Genomic DNA, 24,315 nt, shown 5'->3' on the forward strand with positions numbered 1-24,315 from the left:
AGAAGGTTGGCTTACAAGTCAGTCTCAGCTATAACGGGGGCTGTGGGATCCCGGACAAAAGTCACAGAACCTCTCAGGGTCCCGAGGGTCTTGGGGGCAGTTCTTCCATTGGAGCTCTACATCTCTCTGATGAAATCTGAGGTCTGATAAAAAAGAAAATCTAGAAAGCTGATTTGAGACAATGGGTATCACAAGCATCTCGTCCAGAAAATACTAATTGTAACATGGTTTCGGATAGAGGCAATGGAGTGGTTTGTTTTGCTCGACTGTCTAAGAGTTCACAAGAGACTTGTTTTTGTGGTTGTTCTGTTTTCCTGTGTGTGGGGGGGGGGGGAAGGGCGGGGGGAGGGGTTACAGGAAAGAAAGAAAATAAATGGTTAACTGAAAAAATTAATTTACAAAAATTGTCGTAGCCTCCAGTATGCGGAAACTAACCTTTTCCCCTTTCCAAACCTCCCCAAGGTGTGGGAACTGCTGGCAGTCTCAACTCCAGCTAGCAGGGCCTATGCCTTGAGGAGGCCCTCCAGGAGACCCCGAAGGAGACCTGCGCCCAGGCCTGCGGGGGCCGTTTTAGAGGCGCCTTCCCCCCTCCCTCGGCGTAGTTCCCGCCCCGCCTTCCTTCCCAGCCCAGGGGGCGCGCGAGCACCCACCCACTCGCCCACGCGCCGCCCGTTTAACGGTTCCCGCAGGTGCGAGAGCGTGTCCTGGCCTCCTCGTAGACTCCGCCCCCTTCCCCCGCCCCTCCCTGGCCCCACCCCAGCCTCGCCCGTCCCCCGCCCCTCCCCCACCCCCTAGCCCCAGTCGGGATCCCGCTCCAGACCCCGCGGCCGCTCCCGGAGGAGGAGGAGGCTGCGTGAGGAGGGAACCGTGCCCTCGACGGGAGGCCAGGAGGACGGACGGGGTGGCTGCGCCGGGGGCCCGTGTCGTAGGGCTGGGAAGCCGCGGTGCCGCACCGGACACCCTGCCCCGAGCTCTCTCGGATCCTGAGGCGGTAGGTCGCCGGTCCTTGAAGGAGGAGGAGCCGGGACTGGGGTGGGGTGGGGTGGGGGCGGGGCGGAGCAGAGCAGAGGGCGGGGTGCCGCCGCTTGCTGGGGGTGTGGGATGTCCGGGAGGGGATTCCTGAGGGGATTCGAGAGGGAAGGGAAGGGGGAAATCGACGCGGAGGGGAATGAGAGAGGGCGGTTACGGTCGCCCCCAGACCCTGCAGCGGAGTAGCGAGAACTTGAGGGAGGGGGGGAGGGTTGTGTGTGTATTTATATGAGTGTGTGCGCGCGCGCACGATGATCCATTAGTGGGCACTTATTAATACTTGTTAATCAATTGGTTAAGTGGTATTATGACAAGACTGCGCCTTGTTAGTTTTTTTTTTTCTTTTTAGGTATTTTAGTTTTCTTTTAGAGTATTGTTGTTCTCCTATATCAGGAGTTTTTTAATCTCTCGTTTGTCCTCCTTTGGCAATCCGAAGTTGATGACACCATCTCAGAATGTTTTCAGACGCTTAAAAGTACGGAGTAGGATTAGGAAGAAAACCAGTTCTGTTGAAATACTATTGTTGTGTGTGTGTGAGTGTGTATGTGTGTGTGTGTGTGTGTGTGTGTGTGTGTGTGTATTTAAAGGGACTGACCCTAGGTGAAGAATCCCCTGTAAGAGAAACTAGGAAACTCCGGTAAAGGGGACTCTGTATCATAATCACAAAAGCCGGTTTTGTGTTGTAGGGCTCATTGATACTAATATAGAAGAGTGCTTCAAAGCAGTGGCTTCCGAGACTCGGTTCAGATCTCCCTGGTGAGGGGCATTCTTGAACACCCCCCACCCCCCAAAACTGCAGGTGCTCCCTCCTAGGTATCTGTTTTGCCTATATTTATAAATGTTTATGTTATCTCCCATTTTAGAATGTAACCATGAGGATAGGGACTCTTTCACTTCTCTCTTTGTATCTCCGTTATGTAGAGGAGGGCACTTAGGAAACAGCTTTTTTTTTTTTTAATTGCTTAGTCGTTTCAGACTCCAAGTGACCCCATTTAACATTTTCTTGGGAGAGAAGCTGAAGCGGTTTGCCATTTCCTTCCCCAACTCATTTTACAAATAAGGAAAGCAAGGCAAACAGGGCTAACTGACTTGCCGAGGGACACAGCTAGGTGTCTGAGGCCAAATTTGAACTCGGGTCCTTCTGTCTCCAGGCCCAGTCCTGTTTGATTAGTATGTGGTAAATTAAGTAATATTTGACAAAATTGTGGCTCCATTCACCTCGCTCTCCTTTCTTAAGTGTTTTGGTTTTTTGTTTGTATACCCCTACCCCCCTTTTTTTAAACTAGCTAGGGAACCTGTCAGAATTTGTATAGACATTACTTTCAGGGTAAAGAAAGAAATGTGTAGTACTATGGGAGTCATCAGCTGAGACTACGGATGATTCCTCTTTCCACATATTCATTCTGTCTTAGCTGTTTTCCTATCTGCAGGATAGCAATTGAACACATATTTTTAAGTACATTTTAAGTTTTGTAACTGCCAGGCATTATGCTAGACTTAGACACATAAAGACTTTCTCTCCGCTTTTCATATTCTCTCATGAAATGTGGCATTAATTTTCAATAGGTCTTAATTTTTCTGAATGTGTTGTACCAAGATTTTAGAGTTTGAGTAGGATTAAATATTTTTTCTTGTCATGTAGAAAAATTAATGGTTGATGTCTTCACTATTTAAACTTCTCTTTATCCTATTTCTCAAATTTTCCCCCTCTTTCCTGATAGCAGGAAGGTTTAATAACAAATTTGATAAATAAATTCAATTTAAGAGGGTGTTTCTAGGTACCTGATTTTGCATATTAAAACTATGTTCATGTAACTGCTTTTTACCTGGAATTTCACTGTGCTTTCAGAGGGAACACAAAAGGAAAGTGGTGCAGTAACATATTTAATATAATTTAAAAAGTTAATTTCTGAGGGGGATGGCTTGGTGGTAGTACAGTCTAGGCACATTCCAATTGATCCTCTGACTTTTCATCCACAAATGTGACTTTTCACATTAATCATTGAAAAGTTAGGTACCAAGTGTCAGGTAGCAGTTGCCTCATTATTTCAATTTATCCTTTTAATCCTTTATCTCTTTTCATTATCTTAATAAGAGAAAGTACTAGATGTCAGTCATTTCTTTACTGCAATACTATGTTTTACAATGCTATAATACAATATAATACAATGCTACTGTTTTGGCTTACCTCAAGTTAATGCATGCTTGTTCTTGTATTTTTGAATTGCTACTGGTTGGAAAAAGGTGTAGGAAATTCCAGATTTATCATTCATAGACACATAAAATTTTAATGGTAAGACCTTAGAAATAATCTAGGCAAACCTCATTTTATAGATGAGGAAACTGAGGTCTACAGGCCACAGAAGTTGTAACTTTGTTCATGGTCTTATAGTCATTAGTAGAGTTATTAGTTATTAGTAGAGCTGGGAGTGGAAAATAGTTGTTCTAACTCTCAGACCAGTTTCCATTCTACAACATGATATTTTAAGTACAATTTTTAATACATTTGTAGCAGTAGCCACTCATAGACATTTATTCAATTCATGACTAGCTAAATCAGCGTGAATTATGTTTAAAGTTCAAAATTTCTAGCAGGAACATTATAAATGCTAAAACTTCAAAACATTAACATTTTGGTAGTCTTACCATTTGCTGCCAAATGTTGTATGTAGGATTCTGTTTCCCTTGCAACTGTTGACATCACAAATGCCTATCCTAGGTAATACCAACTGTTTCGAGGAAAACTTTAAATTCTGCATTCAGGATTTGCCCATTGAGTGAATGAGGAACTGGAATTTATGTAGCATCTGATGTTATTTTGTAGACTTTATTAATTTGGTAATTAATCCTTAAAAAAAATTTTAGTTGTGAATAATAGATTTTGTAGTGTATGTAGGTTTATAGGTAATATAGTATACCATGGCATGTTATGTTTTTTATGAAATCTTTTGTTTTAGCATTAGTAGGAGAATTTTATGATATATTTATGTCTTATACATAATATTATTAATTAATACATTTCCACTAATGCCGTATCGGCAATATAGATGGCAAAAACTTGCTAGATAATACTATACTTTAGCAGCTCTGTCAAAATGTTGAAGAAAGCATAAAAAGAAAGTAAAGCACTATTTATGTTTTAATGATTCTTGGAACTCATTTTTAAAAGCTTATGTTTAGACTTGCTTAAATTTTTTATTAGTTCCGTTTGAAAAAATTGTAGTATCAAAAAGTATCAGTGCAAATATTTGTATTCTTTAGCAATTGAATAATAAACCATTCTCAACATTCTCTTCCTGACAATATTAAACATTGAATTAAATAAACAGATAATGCTTTTTTGTAATAATGTTTGTTTTAACATGAACTAGTAAGAGAAACTGTCAGTTTTTACTTAATTTTTTTAACTTGTAAAATTTATACAGCCCTAAAAATTTTTGGGGAATTATTTAGAAGTTGTGGATTTAATAATTGGAATTACAGATAGTATCTTTCTTATAAAATTCTTTTCATAACTCACATTTATATAGTGCTTTAAGGTTCTCTAAGTGCTTCCTTCCTTCAGTAAGTAATGGAAGCAATGCCCTATTTTTAATGGCTGAGGTTGACAGAATAAGTGTGGGAGCTGGGGTTCCCTCCTAATTCCAAATCTTCTACTATTTAACTTCAGTGGTGTAGAAGATAGAGACCTGGCTTCGAAGTCTGGAGGACCTGGGTTCAAGTAAGCCTCTGATATATTTTGGCCATTTGACCCTGGGCAAGTAGTACAGAGTCCCAAAAATGTTCTCTGGAGACTCAGTAAGTTTCAGAAAGATTGTGGACCTGCATTGGGAGAGGGTTCCCTCCCCTGGACCTCACTACAGCAGTGAAGTCATAGGTCTGGACACAAAAATAAGAACAAAAACAAAAAAAACCCCACAATACCTCCAAAACAAGCCCCCCCCCCCAATTTATATGGCATTACTTTGTGAAGTACATAGGTCAGATATTCATCTCTTTATCTTTTCTTCCATTTTCCCTCAAATGAAGTTTTCATTTTATCTTACTTTATATTTATTTATCCCTGCCTCTTTTCTCCTTCCACTTCTCAAAAAAAGAAAAGGATGCTTTTTTGATTGGTATGTAACATCAGGTACACTGGTATTTGATTTGTACATGGTTTGCCAGGTTCTTAAGGCTTTCTGGATGAAGGGAAAGGTATTTATAAATGGCTGTTTAATCTGTTTCTTTGTGTTGGTACTTAAGACATCCATGATTTAGTTCTTGTGGGCTCTTAATCCAACAATATGAATCACAACCTCACTGTATTTTACTTAGTCTTTGCAAATTGCTTGTGACCAAAAAAAAAAAAATCTCATTGCTTACCAACATTTTGCCAATAGTTTGCTGTGTTTAGCTAAGGTGAGCCTCGGATGACAAAGAGTTTCAGTTGTTTGACCTATAGTTAGATCTTTCCTAGTTTAGGAGACTTTCTAGCCAGTGCTTTGATTACAGTGGCATAGCCTTAAAGATATTACGGCTATCTCTGTGCTACAATCAGATCAATACATCAGAGTTTTAACTCTTTTTTAGGCTTTGTATTGATAATAGACATAATTCATCAAATTTTGTGTAAGGTAATATATATTTGAAAAACATACATTTCATTTGATAGGATATAAAAGCTTCACGAGATTTTTCATTTTTGTCTTTATGAAGATGTTACCCATAAAGAGGGTTAGGGTTGCTCTGGAGACCCCGAAATACCAACCCGCCGGGTCCTGCCTAATAATGACTGGAGTCTTCTCAGCCAAAGCGAAATTTTTTAAAAGTTTGCTTGTATTAGACACAGAGTAAGTCTGTGCTAGGTCATTCTATGGGATTCTCACACCACATGGAGGGAAGATGGGATCTTATATACAGAAAGTTGCGGTGTTCTAGAGGAGGAGTTTGGGGAGGGTCTTCAGGAGAAGTCAAATGAGGTCAATGAGTGATTAAGGGTGGGAAGTTGCTGGAGGCTACCTGGTGACTGCAGACAGTGGAGGGCTAGGCGAGTTCAAGGGTGGATTGATATTTTGATAGGCTCAAGGGTGGGAAGTAGATGGACAATGGAGGGCTAGGGTACTAAGAGGGGTCTGGGCTCAGCTACAAGGTAAGGCTTATGGCCTTGTGCAAATGCCTCATCAAATGGAATGATTTATCAGAGTTCAAGGGGGGATTCCCAAGGGAGGCTATACCTCCAAGATTCAAGAAGAGCTCAAGGGGGTTCCCAGAGCCTGTACCTCATCATTTATAACCCTAGTGTCTAGCACAGTCAATGCCTGATACATAGCATATGCTTCATAAATACTTGTTGATTGATTGAAAAGGTTGGCTGTTGTAGTCTCTTGCTGAGAAAAGGAACTGAAAACTAAGATTTCTCTTTTCTAAGTGCTCCTTTCAAGCAATCATTTATATAAAGTCTTTCAGTTTGGCTTTTACCTCTACTGACTTAAAGTTGTTTTCCCAAAGGCTGCCAGTATCCTCATCAAATTCAATTATTCCCTCACCCTCTCCTCATTCTCCTTATCCTCCCTGCAGCATTTGGTACTATTGGTCAATCTATCTTACTGAATACTTTCCCCACTTTTTGCTTATTGTACTACACTCTCTTAATTCTGCTGTGTCTTTAAATCATTTTGTCTTTGTCTTCTTTGTTGACTGTTCTTTTCCTAAATATTCTTTAAGGGAAGGGGTGTTTTCCAAGTTTATGTCCTTAGACCAGTTTCCTTATTTCTTCCTTATTAATCTTATTCATTTCTGTCTTTATGTAGATGATTTTCAAATTTGTATTTCTTGTCTTGACTTCTTTTTTGAGGTCCAGTTGATCATTTGCCAACTCCTCCTGTATGTCCTATCAGCACTTCAAAATCATGATGTCCGGAGTGGTTTTATCATTTTTTCTCCTTAAACTTGCTCTTTCCCTCCCCTCTCATTCATTGTTCCTGTCCATACATTGCTATTCACTTAATCATCTCTACTCTTATGTTGATGAAGTATAGGCTCTGGGAGCCCTATGAACTCTCCTTGAGTCCTCCCATATCAGGCATTTGCCTGAGGCCATTGGCCTTAAGTTGTGGCTCTGCCCAAGTCTTTAGCCCTCCTTTGTCCAGCAGTTTCCCATCCTTGATCCTCCTGTTCCTTCCTTGAACTGTGGAACTGTTTTAGTCCACCTTTGTCTCTCCAGGTAGCCTTCAGCAACTTCCCACCCTTAATCACTCATTACTAGAATCTGACCTCATGTGACTCCTGAAGACACTCCCCAAACTCTTTACTGGAGTATGACCTCATCTGTGTGAGAAGGCCATAGAATGACCTAGCACATACTTACTCTGTGTTAGAGGATTCTGGCCTAAAGCCTCACAGATATCTAAGCTCCTTAAGAATCTACCCAATATGGTGAACTTTCAATAAACTTTACTTTCCTTTGGCTGAGAAAAGATGAGTCGAATTCATTTAGCAGGACCCCGTGTGTTGGCATTTTGGGATCTCCAGAGAAACCCTAACCCTCTTTATGGGTAACCTCTTCATTTTTATGATTCCTTGGTGGTCTAGTGACTAGGATTTGGAGCTTTCACCACCAGGGCCTGGGTTTGATTCCCGGTCAGGGAACCATTTATGGGTGGTCTAGAGGAGGAGTTTGGGGAGAGTCTTCAGGAGGAGTCAGGTGAGGTCAGACTCCTGTAATGAGTTTGGGGAGGGTCTTCAGGAGTCACTTGAGGGTAGACTCCAATAATAAGTGATTAAGGGTGGGAAGTTTCTGGAGGCTACCTGGAGACAATGGTGGGGTAGGGCAGTTCAAGGGTGGAACAGAGGAGGGCTAAAGATTTGGGCAGCTCCAGGACTTAAGGTCCATGGCCTCAAGCAAATGCCTTACTTGGGAAGATTCAAGGAGAGCTCAAGGGGCTCCTAGAGCCTATACCTCATAGTTGTTATGGGCAAGGCCCCTTCCTAAGTGCTGGAGATACAAATACAAAAATGAGACAGACCCTGCCCTCATGGAGCTTTATATTCTATTGGAGATGATACAACATAATAAGTAAATACAGGATATATACATAATTGTGTGTGTGCGCGCGCGCGCGAGCACACACAAAACAAAAAAAAAGTGATTTTTTGGGGGAGAAGACAAAGTAACTAATCACTGGTAGAATAACGAAGGTCTTTTGAAGGAGATGGCACTTGAACCAAGTCTTGAAGAGAGTTAGGAGTTCCAAGAAGCGAAAGTGTTGAGGTAGTCTTCTGGATATGAAGGACAACTTATACCAAATCAAAGGAAATAGAAAGTCTTGTAGGCCAATTTGGTTGGAGTGTAGTCTATGTGAAGGAAGGAGTAATGTGTAATCAGTTTGGTAGTAGAAACTGGAGCCAGAAGTTGGCTCCAAATGCCAAACAGAAGATTTTGATTTTATCTTACGGTGAGTGGGAGAAAAATGAAGTGTGAGTATAGGGTATTGGCAGGGTCAGACCTGCCCCTTAGAAATTCAACTTGGCACCTTGTATGGAGGATGAATTGTTGAGGTGTGGAGGATGAATTGTTGAGGCGAAAGATGGGCAGAAAGGCCATTAAGAGGATATGGAAATAGTCATGAGGATCTATCCTAGGGTCCTTATAGTACAAATGGAGAGAAGTGGATGGATGTTGAAGGCGTATAGATTCAATAGGGCTTCCCTCAAGTAGAGGGGAGAGTTAAGATAAGTCTATGGTTTTGAATCTGAATGATTGTGGAAGTATTGTTAGTGACCTTGCATTAATGAATGAAGAAATATTGAATGCAAGAATTACAAAAAGTAAGACAATCCCTATCCTCAAGGATCTTAAATTCTAATGGGTTAAGACAACACATATAAGGTAGTTGTGGCCAGGGAAGGAGTCATAGAACAATTGATTGACAAATGTTTTCTGGTTGGTAGTCTTTAATTTTGTTACTCTTCCTAGCCTTAGAGTTGGAGAGGGGTGTGGGATAGTTCTAAGATGGCACAGCATTGAGATGGTCAAGGAAAGTAGCATAGTAGGTCTGAATCTGTGACCAGATAGGGTAAGTCCCACCAATCAGAAGTCAATGGCCCCAGGCATTGTTGGAGACAGGGAATTTGGAACCAGGGGTAGACTTTCTGGGAAATAAAATGTTAATGTGTATTTGTTAAATTTGAGATACTTCACAGATCACCTTTTCCTAGCATTCAAGGTCTTCCATAGTCTGGTGCAACCATTCCTTTCCAGGCTTGTTTCATATTCTCTGTTTACAATACATTCAAATTAAACTGAAGTACTTTCTGTTCTTGAACAAACCCCTGCCCTTTTTACTCATATTTTCTATGGCTGGATGTCCTGTCTTCCCCCTTTTATCTGTTGAATTCCTCCCCAATCTTTTTTTTTTTCCTTTTGGAGGGCAATTGGGGTTAAGTAACTTGCTCAGGGTCACACGGCTAGTTTTTGTGTTAAGTGACTGAGGCCGGATCCCAACCCAGATCCTCCTGAATAGGCCGGTGCTCTATTCACTGTGCCACCTAGTGGCCCCCCTCCCCAATCTTTAAAATTGAATTTAAGAATTCCCTTTTCTTAGAAATCTTTCCTGTTCCCTTATGTTGGCAACAACCTTCTCTCTTGCATTTCAGGTAGCATTTTGATTTTCAACTCTATTGTGTGTAATGTTATAAATTATACTTGTGTTGGTGTCTTATCCTTGTATTAGCTCTACTAGATCAGTGATCATAGTCTATCTAAACTTGGCATCTCTCCAATAGCAGTCTCTCCATGATGCTCAACACAGTAGGTGCTCAGCTAGTTTTGTTGAATTCATTTCAGTCTTGAGATTGGTACATCTTTTTCTTATAGAAGTTTTATGATACTTGAATTTATAAAATTCTGTGAATTCAGACAAATAATGTAAGTAAGAATTTAATTTTCTCAGTTAAAACACATTATATAACTATAATTTTTCTTTTAAAGTACGGACCCTCAATGTCTTTGTGATAATGGAAACCAAAAAATTGATTGGTAAACCGCTTCAGCCAGCAAGACCAGTTAGACATCTGTCTTCTCCCCATGGTGAGTAACCTAGTGATGCTATCTCTAAATATTTTGTCTGTTTTAAATTAATATTTAAAAGGCTTAATGTTTCAAAAGTGCCATATTGTTATTGTGTGAAAGTTAAATAAAAACTGGAATATTCTCTAATAAATACCTGAACCATTAAGAAAAGTAAACACTGATTAATTATCTATTAACTCCATAATCTGAAAGACCAGCAAAGGTGAGAGGTAAATTAGCACTTGACTAAAATAAACCTTGTGTATTTTTGTTTCAGGTGTCATTTTGGCAGATCACTGGCTCTTGCTCAGATCAATACCCCAGCACAAATTGTGCCTATTGACAATGATCACTGCAGAGTCTTATTGAAGAATGAAAAATCCTTGAAAAAAAAATAGGTATATAAGTGCAGCTTAAAGATTGTTGTTATAAAATTGCACTTATAGATGCTGTGGTGATTGTGATGTCGTAACTTTATTTAGGTAGAGTGTAGGGCTATGCTCTGAGCTGGAACAGGTAATCTGACTTCAGGAAACCTAAACATAGGAAAATAGGTAAGTTTTAAGATAACATTATGCAGAAATACCCCTTTTAACCTTTTACTTTCAGAACCATTAGTTCACAAAGCTAACTTTTTTGGTTGATTCCTTGGGAAAATTTTAACTTATTTTTTTGGCATGGTAAGAACCTTTTGTGAGCCACTCTAAAGCATAAGTTTATCTATATTTCACATATAATTTATCCTGTTGCACTACCTACTGTTGTATATAGATATTTAAAACTTCATATATAACAGACTCATTTATGAAATTTTATATTTCAGTAATTTATGAATAAGAGATTTACCTTGATACCTTTACTTTGATAGTTCACTTAGAGCAGGGGTGCTTAATCTTTGTTAAGTGTCAGATTCTTTTGGCAGTCTGATGAAACCTGTGGATACCTTTTGAATGCATAAAATAGGATTAGAAAGGAAACATTATATTGAAATATAGTTGTTAAAATTTTTTGAAAGACAAGTTTAAGGATTTCAGGTTAAGAAACCCTGACTTTGAGGAATTTCAACCCTCAAATCATACTCTATAGGTCCCTTTCCCATGCATTGGTTCTGAAGGGATCATAAGATCACAGGGTTAAGACTGTAAGGGATATTAGAGGCTATCAAGTCTATCCCCTTATTAGACAGGTTAGGAAGTTCAGGTTCAGAGAGGGTGACTTGCTTACAGTTACATATCTTGTGGGTATCAAGTCTGGATTTGAACCTGGGTGTAATTACTAGATTGCAAATCTAGTGTTTTATGTACTATACCATGCTGCCTTTTTATTCCATTTTACCTTTCCTATTACTATACTGCAAGTTAAAGAAAACTTCTTTTAACCTTCTATTTTGCTACATTTTCTACCAGGCTAGATGCTGGATTGACTGACTGACTGACTGGATGAAAATAATTGCATTGTTAGTAATTATTTTGAGTAACTCATTATTAAGGCTCAAATAATCTGTTCCTGTGGAAGATCGTTTTGCAAACTTGCTTGCATTTTGTTTCCTATTTGATTTTGGAATCACTCTAAATTTGAAGAATGCAATCATTTATTTTCATTCTATATCAAACTCATATGTCTTCAGGGATGAATTATATGATTCTTAAAGGAAAAATTCATTGAAAAGAGTAAGTATCCTAGATAAAGATTTCTATCTGTTTCAGACAACTATTACTATTTTTGTTCAGCTGTTCATATTAAACCTATAAAATAATAAAAACAAATGGAAATGGAAAATAAGAATAAAAAATTGATGGTATAATGTATAATGTCAATATGTGTGAAAAAAATTACTAGCATGAAATGCAAGCACCTAACATAATAGGTCTCCTAATATGTCAGTAGTTTAATATCATAGAATTATAAGATGCATAGACTTATCCTTCCTATACCTTCAGTTCATTTTCTTACATTTGGATCATACACTTATTTTACATATATTAAAATCAATCCTATTTTTAAAAACTCTCTAAGAAGGAGATTCCTTAGCCAATCTAGATAATGAGAAACTACATATAAATATATTCGCTGATAGAAAATATTTTCTTGTAGCTAACGTAAATTCTTTATTTTTAAGCCTTTTTCTTCTTATTTTCTTCTCAGGGAAGATGGACTCAGCTTGCTACTCTTCTTTATATAATAATCCAAGAAATCCAAGAGGCAGTTACTTTTGTTTTACTGCCTAGAATACTTTAGGCATTCAAGTATTAAAAATGACAGTTTTTTCATTAGGGTTATGGCTTTTGCTTAGTTATATTTCTTTTTTACCTCTTAATAATGGTAATACCTTGTCCCAACAGGAGCAGCATTCCCCTTTAATTTTCAAAATGAAAGTCCATGCAGCACTCAGTGTTTACAAAGTGGAGTTGGCAGGGTAAGTTTTTCAAATATTTACAATATAAATCACTGAAATTATGAAAAGAATTTAAAGACATTCATAGGCCAAGTAGTCCAGAATAATGGTCTTCTTGTAGTAAAATAATTGTTAACATAGCCATTTCAATACTCACTGCTTGCTGTTCTTCCATGATTGAAGGTGAGAATACTGATATATTAATGGTGATTAACTTGTACTGGTCTATCCATGCTTCTCTGACTAGTGCCTCCTAATTTCCCGAAGAAGGAGTACAATAAGCACACAAATGACAATAGAAAAGTACAAAACAGAAGTTCTATGACTGAAGTACCCACAAAGTACCTTGGAAATTTATGGGAGGGAAGAATCACATTGTGTGATTGCAAAAACAAAAGCTTCCTAAAGGAACTATTATTTGAACCAAGTTTGTTTCTGTAGAAGAGATCAGAAATTCTATCCCTCTCTAGTTTGTAGATGTAGGAGACTTTGGCTGTAGAACTTTGCAAATAATGTCAGTTTCATTTATGTGCTCATTCCTTTTGCTGAATTGTTTACTTGTTACAAGGGATGGCTCCTAGGTCTGTCATTTATTAAGTATCTACTATGTGTCAGATAGTGTGCTAAGTACTGGAAATACAAAGAAAAACAAAAGACAAGAAAGATTCCCTTTTCTCAAGGAACTCAGTCAGATGTGGGAGGCAACATAATAACAACTATGTACAAAGATGATATAATCAGATTAAACTGGATATAATCAGTAGAGGGAAGGTCCTAACATAAATGGGGATCATGAAGGTTTTCTTGTAGAAAACAGGATTTTAACTTTACTTGAAGCTTCAAAGCTAGGGAGTCCAGGAGGTAGAGATGAGGAGGGAGATTTTTCCACACATGAGAACAACCGGTGAAAAATGCCTGAAAAAATGCCTCTTGTTTGAGGAACTTCAAGGAGTCCAGTGTCACTGTATTGCAAAGTATGTGGTGTAAGAAGACAGTTAAGGTAGGAGGGGATGAGATTATGAAGGATTTTAGATGCCAAAAAGAGGATTTTTACATTGCTAGAGGTGATAAGGAGTCACTGGGGTTTAATGCATAGGGAAGTGATAAGTGATATGGTTGGATCCGAGCTTTAGGCTTTGGGAAGTTCACTTTGATAGTTGAATGGAGGATGAACTAGAGTGGTGAAGAGACTTGAGGCAGAGAGACCAATTTTCAGACTATTATAATTGCCCAGAAATGGGATGATGAAATCCTGCACCAAGGTGTCAGCAATGTTAGAGGAGGCAAGGGGTATTTATAAGAGCTACTCTCAAGGTAGAATCCACAAGAGATTGGGTATGGATGGTCAGATGACACCTGAGTTGTAAGCCTGGGGGACTAGGACGATGGTGCCCTGGACAGTGCTATAGAAGTTCAGAAGTAGAGAGGGTTTGGGGGGAAAACATAATAAATCCAACTTTGAATTTGTGTTGAGTTTTAAGAAGTCTGTGGTACATCTAGTTTGAGATGTCTAAGAGGCAGTTAGAGATAGGTTGGATAAGTGCATCTGAGAATCATCAACATAGAAATGATAATTGAACCTCTAGGAGATGATGAGATCAAATGAAATAGTATATGGTTTAGTTTACTTACTATTTAAGCCAAAATCTATGCTTTGACATTTTAAGGTTATTAGAATAATTAATTGTTAATAGAGATATGTGAAATATTTAAAATTGGGGATTTAAAAAGTACATTTTATTCCTGTTCAGCAGTGTAAGACTAATGGAATGCAAACCTTCACTCAAAGTCTTAGCCAACCACAGCAGCATCAGTCTCCAGTCAAAAAAGGTAAACTTGTCCCCAGATCCCCAACTAAAAGTAGTATACCTAGATCAACATATAGTTGTTGGCTAATGAAATTTAAAATTTGGCTAAAAATCCTTTTGCACTCTAGGTAACTTGCTTCCACCTTTAGATTTTCTTATTGTAGGAGATAGGCTTTCTGCTTTCCTCTTTATATTTCATGAAGAGACAGTTATTTCAGAAACTTGAGCCTCAGATTTCCAGTTATTTCTAATATTGTCTTGAGACTATCAGGGAAGAGTATTACAATTATTGTGTCTAGAGGGTGAGATACTGCTTGATAAGATTGTAGTGATTGACTGATTAAGTACATGGAAACGCTGGTTGTGAAGATGTTTCATTTTTGGTGGTTTTTTGGTGTTCTGTACATCTTTTAAACATAGTAAAACCTAGTTAATTCAGAATTTGTAAAGATTTGACCATGGGTAGATTATTTATGTTGTAATAATATCTGTGAAGGAAAGGTTTGCTAAAAAAAAGAGTAATTGTAAAGTTATAAATAAGATTTTATATGGCATGTTTAAACTCCTTAAGATAACGAGCTACTTTAGCATGTTATGTTCAAATGATTCTGCTTCTTAATACTATTTAGTAATATGTAGTAATTAAAGATGAAACATTTTTTCATTACTCAACAGATATTTTTGACTATCATCTATGTTCATGATACTGCATTAATATGTGTAGGACTGAACATATAAAACACTTCACTTCTGAAAAAAAATGAACACATCTTACTGAAGTTTTATTGTATCTGATTTTCAAAATTCTTTTTTTCCTCACTATGTAGATTCTCCTTGAATCTCAGGGTAGATATTTCCAAGGATTACAGGAAAAAAAAGTAAAATAAAGGAACAGCAGCATTTAAATAAAAAGACATTAATATATATTGTCTTGAGAATAGATATATTCTATTGATGATAATGGAATTTTTTTAGATCAGTGGAGTTGTCTGCATTAAGTAGAACTGGAGCCACAAAGTAAAATAAAAGAAATAATACTGTTAGTGTGATTAATTTTTGTTTTGTGTATTTATTTGAATAAGAAAACAATAATAAGTATTATAATAGTCAGTAATAAGTTTTGTGAGATGAGGGCAGGATAAGTATCAAATAAAAAAGAATGATATATAATATTGGGATTTACGACCGGTGATACAAAGTGGTTGATTTTTGACAAGATGTCCTTGTTTGCAGTTTCAATTAGGTTCTCGTCTTGGCTTAGTTATTCACTAGTAATGATCTTAGACAAAAGTTCTTTTTTGACCTGTTCCTTATTCCCTATCTGTAAAAAAGTGCTATATCATTTTGAGGTGATATTATTATATTTACTTACCTATGGAATAGATATGCTTGTGGTACTTGTGTGACATGTTAATTTTGAATTTTTTCAAGATAGTATAAATGGAAATGTGGGTTTATTCTCCCAAGGTACTAACCAAAGGGCTGATGTTTTCAAGTATATTTCATATAATTAAAACCTCTGAAATACCTGTATCAAAGTTGCATTAAACAAAACTTGTAGCACCAAGGAATGCCTCATCTATCTATTGGACCATACAGAGTTAGTTAGAAGAGTCCCATTAGTAAGTATTCCTCCAAGCATTTACCCTCCCTCCAACAGACTACTATTCTTTCCTGGGCTGTCTCACTTCTAGCTTCATCCATAGGAAGAAGGGATAATTGAAGGGAGTTGAACTAGCAGAAGAAATATTTTACCTTTAACTTTTTTTTCCCCCAAAAATAGTCTTTTCAGTCTATAAAATACAAAATAAATGTGCCAAAACTTAGCTGGTAGGAAATTTTACTTAGTCAAATTCTAATTGGTGTTTAATGTGTACAGAAAGAATTAAATATAGCAGAGATTTCCTGTTGAAGCTTTCAAGTGTTTCCATCTGTAGAAAGAAACCAGACTTTCTGCCTGATCATCCTATTGTACTCCAGAAGCCAGTAAGTTGTTTTTATCAATTCAATTAAACAAGTATTGATGGGAGTGTCTATTAAATTTCTAATTCTTTGTCATTTGATGTATCTCTCCAAGCCCAGGCCAACATGAAACTCTCATGGTTAACAAATAAATTGATACATGTCCATCTTTCCTCTTGGTATTTCTCCATATTTTTAAGGCATGGTACAGAGCAGAGATTTTGAACATAAATTTGTTTAATATTTTGGTAGCTGTATTTTAAAATAATTGATTTTCTTTGTTATTCTCATCTATTTTATTTTATGCATTTTAAAACATTATTCTGAAAAGGGACCAATAGGTTTAGACTACCAGAGGAGTCAATGGCACAGAAAAAGTAAAGAACTCCTGGTGTAGTGGACTGGGCAGAAATACTAAGGTTTAAATCTTGCTTTATTCACCAGTTAGGTGACCTTGGGTCGTTAACATCTGTAAACTTCAGGTTTTGTATTTATAAAATGATGATAACTCCTACCTTACAGGGTGGTTTGAGGCTCAAATGAGTCAAAAGGCAACTATCATTTGCTTTTTTTTCCTTCTCTAGACTAAACATCCCTTATTCCTTCTGCTGTTATCTCATAGTTTCTCATATGACATCTAGAACATAGATATACTTTTACATATTATAGGACACAATCATTTCTTCCCTTGTTTTATAGGATCTCAGACTGAGACATCATCTAGTAGTATTATAGCTCATACCTGAATAATAATCCCATTTGTAAAACGATACTTCTACTTGAAGATTTTCAGCCATGGACTACATTTTACCTCCAAAGACAGATCATTCTCACTTTGGACAGTTACAGTTTTTTTCCACCTTGATATTTAATTGAAACCTGAGTAAACCAAACCTAATATGTTTTACATGACTACCCTTCAAATACATGAAGGCAGCTGGCATGTCTTTCCTAAATCTCATGTTTAAATATTTCTAATTTTTCCTCCTCATCCTTGCAAGAAAGGTTTTTCTTAATCCCTTCACCATTCCTCCTTTGTCCTCCCCTTGGTTCATTCCAGTTTATTGTGCTATTCTTAGCTCCACCTGATATGCTCACCTCCTCATTTCCACTTATTGCAATGTCACACTTATCCTTTAGGGCACAGTTCAGATTTGACTACCTCCATATATCAACCTAAAGTAATCTCTTCCTTTTCTCACTCTTATAACATTTTGTTCTTTGGGTACTTTTCATATATTGCTTTGTATTATACGTGTCCATGCCTGATGTAATCTTGTGAGGGTATAACTACTTGAGAGTAGAGACTGTAATTTGTTTTGTACTCTCTGCCATAGCGCTTAATACAATGCCATTCACATACAGGAGCACATATATTTTAATGTGAACTGTCTTGAATTTTACTGCAGTTTGTTGAGTTCATTGTTCAACTAAGGTCCAGTTGAGAAGGATGTGTTTAAGTCAGTAGCATGAAAATGTAAGAAATATTGTTCTTTTTCCATGTAACAGCTCTTCAGATATTTGAAGGCAGATATCATCCCACTATTAAGTTTCCCTCAGGCTAAATATACCTGATTCCTTCAGTGAATTAGCATGGACAAAGCTAAATTACTACCCTATTTTGAACTTTCCTTTTTATCAAAAGGCGTTTGAAAGTGGTATAAGCTGATTGCATATGTAATATCAGTGTTAAGTCTTTTAATCTACTTTTGTGTGGAATTCTTATAGTTAAATTCCAAAGGGCTTTCATTTTCTTTTCCAATGGCAAATCTCATTCTGACAATGCACCTTTTTAAAAAACAGTGTGTTCTTGACTCCTTTCTTAATCATAGGGTGATAATAGGTCATTAATATAATTTTTTTAATGGAGTCAATGCTAGAGGGTAGCCAATCTACCTTTTTCTGCAAAGGTATAATTGATATGGAGGAAGTCTTCACAGGTCAGTTTTTTTCAGATGTCCCTTAAATATTAGGTATATTATGCAAAATGCTTAATTTCCATTAAGTGTGGAATATACCGGAGTAGAACATAGACCAAATCCTTTTGTATTAAAAACTCAACTAATTGTATCAAGCTCATTGACATTTGAATTTTTGTGCCTTCACTGTGAAACTATCTAATTCAGGGATGGCCAGGTAGCACAGCGAGTAAGAGCACCGGCTCTAGTGTTGAGAAGACCTGGAGATCGAATCCCGGGCTCAGACACTTAGCACCCACCCAGAAACACCTGGCCGTGTAACCTTGAGCAAGTTACTTAACCCCAATTGCTTAGGGGAGGCCAGGTGGCTCAGCAAGTAAGAGCACCGGCTCCAGTGTTGGGATGACCTGGATCAAATCCGGGCTCAGATACTCAGCACCTCACCCAGAAATAACTGGCTGTGTAGCCTTGAGCAAGTTACTTAACCACGATTGCTTTAAAAAAAAAAAAAGAAAGAAACTATCTAATTCAAATTCCTTACCTGGAACCATAAATCTAAGATGTAGGAAATGTTTGAAGTAGTCAGTGTATTTATAGAACCTATCAGAGAAGGAGGAATGACCACTTATTTTACTTGGTAAAAGAAGGCAGATTTGGAATCAGTGGCCACTAGTTACAGAGAAACAGATTCCAGCTGAATAGAACTATCCAAAAGTGGAATAGTTTGCTTTCAGGAGTCTGGCATTATCAGAAATCTTTAAGAAACAAATTCTTAGGTGGGATGAAACAAATTACTGGATGGGATGTTGTTTTTGTTTTTTGAAAGAGGGAAGGCAAGGCAATTGGGATTAAGTGACTTGCCCAAGATCACACAGCTACTAGTGTGTCAAGTGAGTGAGGTCGGATTTGAACTCCGGTCCTTTGACTCCAGGACAGGTGCTTTATTCATTGCACCACCTAGCTGCCTGCTGGGTGGGATGTTTTAAAGAATATTCTCCATAACCTTTGAGATCCCTTCCAGCTCTAAAAGTCTATACTTGGATGGTGAAGCAGTAACATCTTCAGGAGAATTTTTCTCCTCTATCTCTTTTTAAATTGTGTGTGTGTGTGTGTGTGTGTGTGTGTTTTGAGGCACAGTCATTCCACTGTGAGCTTCTTTAGAGCAGGAATGGTATCCCCCAGAGCTTAACACAATGCCTGGTACAATAGCCACTTAATAAATACTAGTTGACAGATTGACTTGGCTACATAAGAAATACAACCCAAGTTTCATTCTGCACATAAGCACTTAAGATTAAATGACCAAAACTGCATATCCAAGACCTGAGAGTTGCCTTGGATAGTGTTTTCAGAAGAACCTACTCAGGAGATGTAACAGTAATAATTTGAAGGAAACTTCTCTTGGTTTAGTAACTATAAGCATTGGACTTAGAGTAGGAAAACCTGGATTTGAATTATGATTCTGCTATTTAGTCACATTTATTCAACCTTTCTGTGTTTTGCTTTCCTCATTTATAAAATGAGGAGGTTTGACTAGATTGATTTTTTTCTTAAGATCACTTTCAGTCCAAAATCCTATGGTACTATTGTCTTCACCTCTCTTGATAAATCTGTTCATTTGCTTTTCTCTCCTCAATTTTTATAGCAATCATTCTCTTTTAGCTTGAATTTGGTGAATTTTTTGATACTTTTATGAGATAAAAGTCTATTAAAATTTTTTTCCATTTCCATTTGCTTTCATTTCCCTTTTGCACTTTCCTTAAACCTTAATCTTCCTCTCATCTACAAAAAAATTTCATCTTTCCTTTGTCTTCTAAGTTTACCTTTCCAAACTTGGGTTCCCTCTAAATGATCATATTTTGTTTGTATCATTTTGTTCCTTTGTGCTTCCTACTCTTTCCAAATCTCTTTATTTTAAATTTTTCTCCTCTTGTATCCATCTTCTATCTTTTCTCTCAAAGGAGCTTAGCTTTCTCTTACAAAGAACTTAATATAATTGTCTTTTTTCATGGGCAGTGACAAAGCTAGTATGTTTGGGCAAATTGAATGCTATTGAGAACATTTCAGAAGAGGAAGAATATGATCCCTCTTGTTTTTTCTTCATTATAAGGGTTCCACTCTGGAGAACAAATAAACCTCTCCATGTTTTGAGGTATACTTGGAACATTTTCATTTTCAAAAATTCATGTAATCTCAAATCTTGGAAGGGACCTCAGAAGACATCTAGTTCAACTTGACTTGAACAGGAATCCCACATCATTTTCAGAAGTTTTCTCCACCCACTAAACTATAAGGGGTATGCCTCCCTCCCAGAGTAGTCCATAAGGAAGTTTTTTCTTATGTTTAGCCTAAATCTATCTCTCTGCAGCTTCCACCAATTTTTTCTACCTTTGCCATCTGGTTCTAGAACAAGAAATATTGTTCTTTTTCCATGTAACAGTTCTTCAGATATTTGAAGGCAGCTATCATCCCACTATTAAGTCTCCCTCAGGCTAAATATACCTAATTCCTTCAGTGAATTCTCATACTACAAGATCTAAAGACCTTTCACAATCCCAGTTGCTCTTCTGTAGCTCCAGCTTATCAGTTAAAAGCTGTCTTAAAATTTGGTGTCTAGAACTGAAGATAATACTCTGCCTGTTGTTTGAGCATAGCAGAGTGTGGTGGAACTGTCATCTTCAAGTCTTGGACACTGTCCTTTTATCCCTTTCGGAATGTAGCCCAAAATACCATGATAAGGATTTGAAAATCAACTGGCATTCTGGGACAGATGTACAAGCAGGCATTGCTTCTCATCTATTTAAGGTATTTGAGACTATTGTAATCTTTGAGTCAGAAAGCAGATTTGACTTCTGCCTGGAAGTTCTTAAAAGGATACATATAGTCTGTGAGATACAGACTAAAAAGGAATTAAGTCTTCAAAAACTAAGCAGCGGCAGGATGTAACATCTTCATACTCACCCAGGACTTAATGAGTTAATCATGAAAGAATTAGTGGCACCATTATAATAAACTGTCAAATGGATAGACTGAATGGACAGACTAAAAGGAGAAAATTATAAACTGTGAATGATAGTGTTTGTCAAAACGAAGGTTTAAGGTAAAAAAGAAAATACAGATCACATTTCAACTGGCAAAAGAAAAGCCATTCTTCAGTCCCATAGATTGGCAAATTAGTAATCTTATGGGAAAGTAAACATTCATTTATGTAAAACCCAAGTGACTTAAATAAGTTACCACTGAAGCTGCTGTCCTAACTTTGCTTGCCCCATATTGGTCTATATTTCAATCACCTTCAGGTTCTAAGACCTTATTAAATGTTCTATACAAACAAAATTACAGCATTCACATTTCTAATAGGAGAAATCTCTTTTTTGGATTAATCTTGCCTCCTTATAAACCCAAATATTTTTAGGAGAATCCTTCTCATTAACTCTTTCTCACTCTACTTCAGGCCTTCATCACTTCTTGCCTAGACTATAGTAGTAACATCTCAGTGGAATCTCTGCTTCAATCCTCCCCCCTCTGCAATCCATCCTTCACACAGTTGCAAAATGATTTCCCTAAAGTGCAAGTCTGATAATTGCCATTCCCATAGTGGTTCCTATAGCTTCCGGGATCAAACAGAAACTCCTCCATTTGGCCTTCAAAGCCCTTTACAACCTAGCGCCATTGCTTTATGTTTTAATGTGCCAACTACATAGAAAAACTGCTTCCTGAACTGTATTCAGAGCAACATTTTACCCTATTAAATATAACAATAATCATTTTATTTCTAGTCAAATTGCTTCCAGACATTTTAACATTATGTAATAGTATGGTTTATAATTAGTTTACTGTACCTTACAACATACTAGGCACTAAATTAAAAATATTGATTTGATATACAATTAAAACATATGAATATGGGTTTTATTTATTAAGAACTTTCTTTTGTGTTTCAGGAAAACAACCAAAGTTTTAAGTAGCATTTATAAGAGCAGATGATTTTGAAGATAAAGAATCGTTCATTTTATATTTTGGACACCTAAAAATGAAGTGGATCTAGTAACAATAACTGCGATGGACCGTGACAATCCAATTTATTTTTCATTTCAATGGTTGACTATTTGGTTTTCCCTAAAATGAGTAAGAAATATTTTAAACTATAAAGAACTTTCTTTCTAATCAGCTTCAGCTTTTGCAGGCAAGCAACTGCATAATTTGGGAAATAACACTGGAAAGTAGTAATTGACTTAGTTTTGTGGGAAGACCCGGCATTTATAATTTGCACGTTACTTGCAATTTTTTTGTTTTTCATCATTTGTAATAATGGAATGGAAATGCAAGCTGTAACGATTCTCAAATATAAAATATTTGCTACTATATTATATATATATATAGTACATAATCTTTTGTTGCTTTTATTCTTGTTTCCAATAATTTTATACCAATACTTGAAAGGATCTTTTGTAATCTCCTCAAAGCCTTAATTTGATTGAGTAAATTTAATGGTGTGGTTCTCAAAGTCAGAGAGGAGAATTTCTTCTTTAGGTGGACAATAAACATTGTCTTGGAAGTCCTATAATTATTAACAGAGACAGACTAATTGGAAGCTGTATTAGTGATACCAAATGGAACTATGGAGCTGAAAAAAATACTGTTTATGTTATAGATCAGACTATATGAAAAGTAGTTCAGAGTTTTTATAAACAGGACTTTTACTCTCATAACCAAAAAGGAAAATGTTAGGGATTTGTAAAGTTGCACATGCTTTAAACTTCAAACTCTATTCAACTCTCTAATTTCCTTAAGATGTCTAAGTATTTGGATGAAGCATTTAATAAGTAAAATTCCTAAAATTAAATTTTTTTATACCATTAATTTTCTGTAATGAAAAAGCTACCTCAAATATTACTGGAAAGCATTTTTCCAGCTCAGTGTCAAAAAAGCCACTTACCAGTTATGGAACTATTATTTTGAGGAGGTTCATCTGGATGGATTTTTGTCTCTTCCCCCTCCCCCTCCCCACCAAGAGAGAAAACGTTTTTGTTTTCCTGGTATGGGCCAAAAGAACAGGAAAGAGTGGCTCTCTGCACCAGGAGCAAACTATTATTTGGCAAAGGGTAAAAATGGTGTTGTAAAGGTAAGTGTCATTCCCTCTCACATCCATTAAAGGGATCTTTGGTTGGTAGAATTTCATTCTGACAAAAGGTTTTTAATTTTGATTAAGCATATCCCTCTTCTCATGAGGTCTTAGAGCCATTTTTCTGAGGTTCTGGTTTTTAGATCAAAGCCTTCAAACTTCAGTCCCTCACCTAATCTTCCCAGGAAAAGGTTCTTTCTGAAGTGTTGAGAAGTCATTTATTTAAAATCTAAAGCCAGATTTTTATTGTGAGTTCTTATGTATAGCACTCTTTAAAAACAACAGCTTTTTACTTTGCTAATTCCTTCTACCTATATAATAGTTTCATTGCAGTCAGAATTGTCATATGTGATTAAATTCTCTTACATCTTAAACTACCTTTTCTTATATGAGTCCCTTTATTGCTAATTATAAAAATGTCCTAATTTTATGTGTATTTGAAATTTGGTAAGCCCTTATGCTGAATATCTGTTGGGTAAGCTATTGCTATGGGCAGAACACTTATAATGTCATGCTGCCATGGGCCAGACATTGAAGACTACACCGAATTAAAAGATTTGATGTGGTTCCTAAACCTGATACTGGAAAGGACCAGCTAGTGCAATGGCTGACTCTTATTTATTACTTAGCACCTGTTTTGGGACTGCATTTTATCATAGCCATTTGAAACCAACTTTTTTCAGGGGAAGATTAAACAGAAATTGTGTGCTGAGTTTTGTTACGGTGATGAAATTCTGATAGGTTTTCAAAGTCAGTTGACCCTTTGTTACTGTACATATTCAGAATGAGACTGCAAAGACTTTTTATATTCTGTCTCTTTGCCTTTGTACATATGTATAGCATGTTTATATAATCATTGTACATCTCCAGTAATGTTGCGCTGTGCTCTGTATATAAATTAAAAGGGTTGAGAGAGTTATTATTTTGTAATGTTTGTCTTCAGTAAAATTGGCCAAGACAAGTATTTTACAGACTTGATCCATCTAACAATCAAAATAGACTGTCTTTATACCTTGGAGAAATTC

The 24,315-nt window shown here is 36.9% G+C and overlaps 1 protein-coding gene across 3 annotated transcripts; it reads left to right on the top strand.

Moving 5' to 3' along the window:
- The first annotated feature begins 799 nt into the window (after nucleotides 1-799).
- On the top strand, nucleotides 800-24,209 carry CUNH8orf88 (chromosome unknown C8orf88 homolog). Of its 3 annotated transcripts, none has more exons than XM_069086672.1 (6): nucleotides 800-991; nucleotides 10,001-10,099; nucleotides 12,424-12,497; nucleotides 14,228-14,306; nucleotides 16,164-16,270; nucleotides 22,110-24,209. In XM_069086672.1, the coding sequence occupies exons 2-6, from the start codon at nucleotides 10,027-10,029 to the stop codon at nucleotides 22,131-22,133; spliced, it is 357 nt and encodes a 118-aa protein (XP_068942773.1). In that variant the 5' UTR covers nucleotides 800-991; nucleotides 10,001-10,026; the 3' UTR covers nucleotides 22,134-24,209. The 3 variants fall into 3 exon arrangements, with proteins under 3 accessions (XP_068942773.1, XP_068942775.1, XP_068942774.1); XM_069086674.1 differs by having other exon boundaries at nucleotides 14,231-14,306; XM_069086673.1 differs by lacking the exon at nucleotides 800-991 and adding an exon at nucleotides 1,728-1,842.
- The last annotated feature ends 106 nt before the right edge of the window (nucleotides 24,210-24,315 follow it).

Source organism: Petaurus breviceps, unplaced genomic scaffold, assembly GCF_028583685.1.
Source record: "Petaurus breviceps papuanus isolate PSGF00001 unplaced genomic scaffold, PetGlider_PUasm1.0 179, whole genome shotgun sequence".
Lineage (NCBI taxonomy): Eukaryota > Metazoa > Chordata > Mammalia > Diprotodontia > Petauridae > Petaurus > Petaurus breviceps.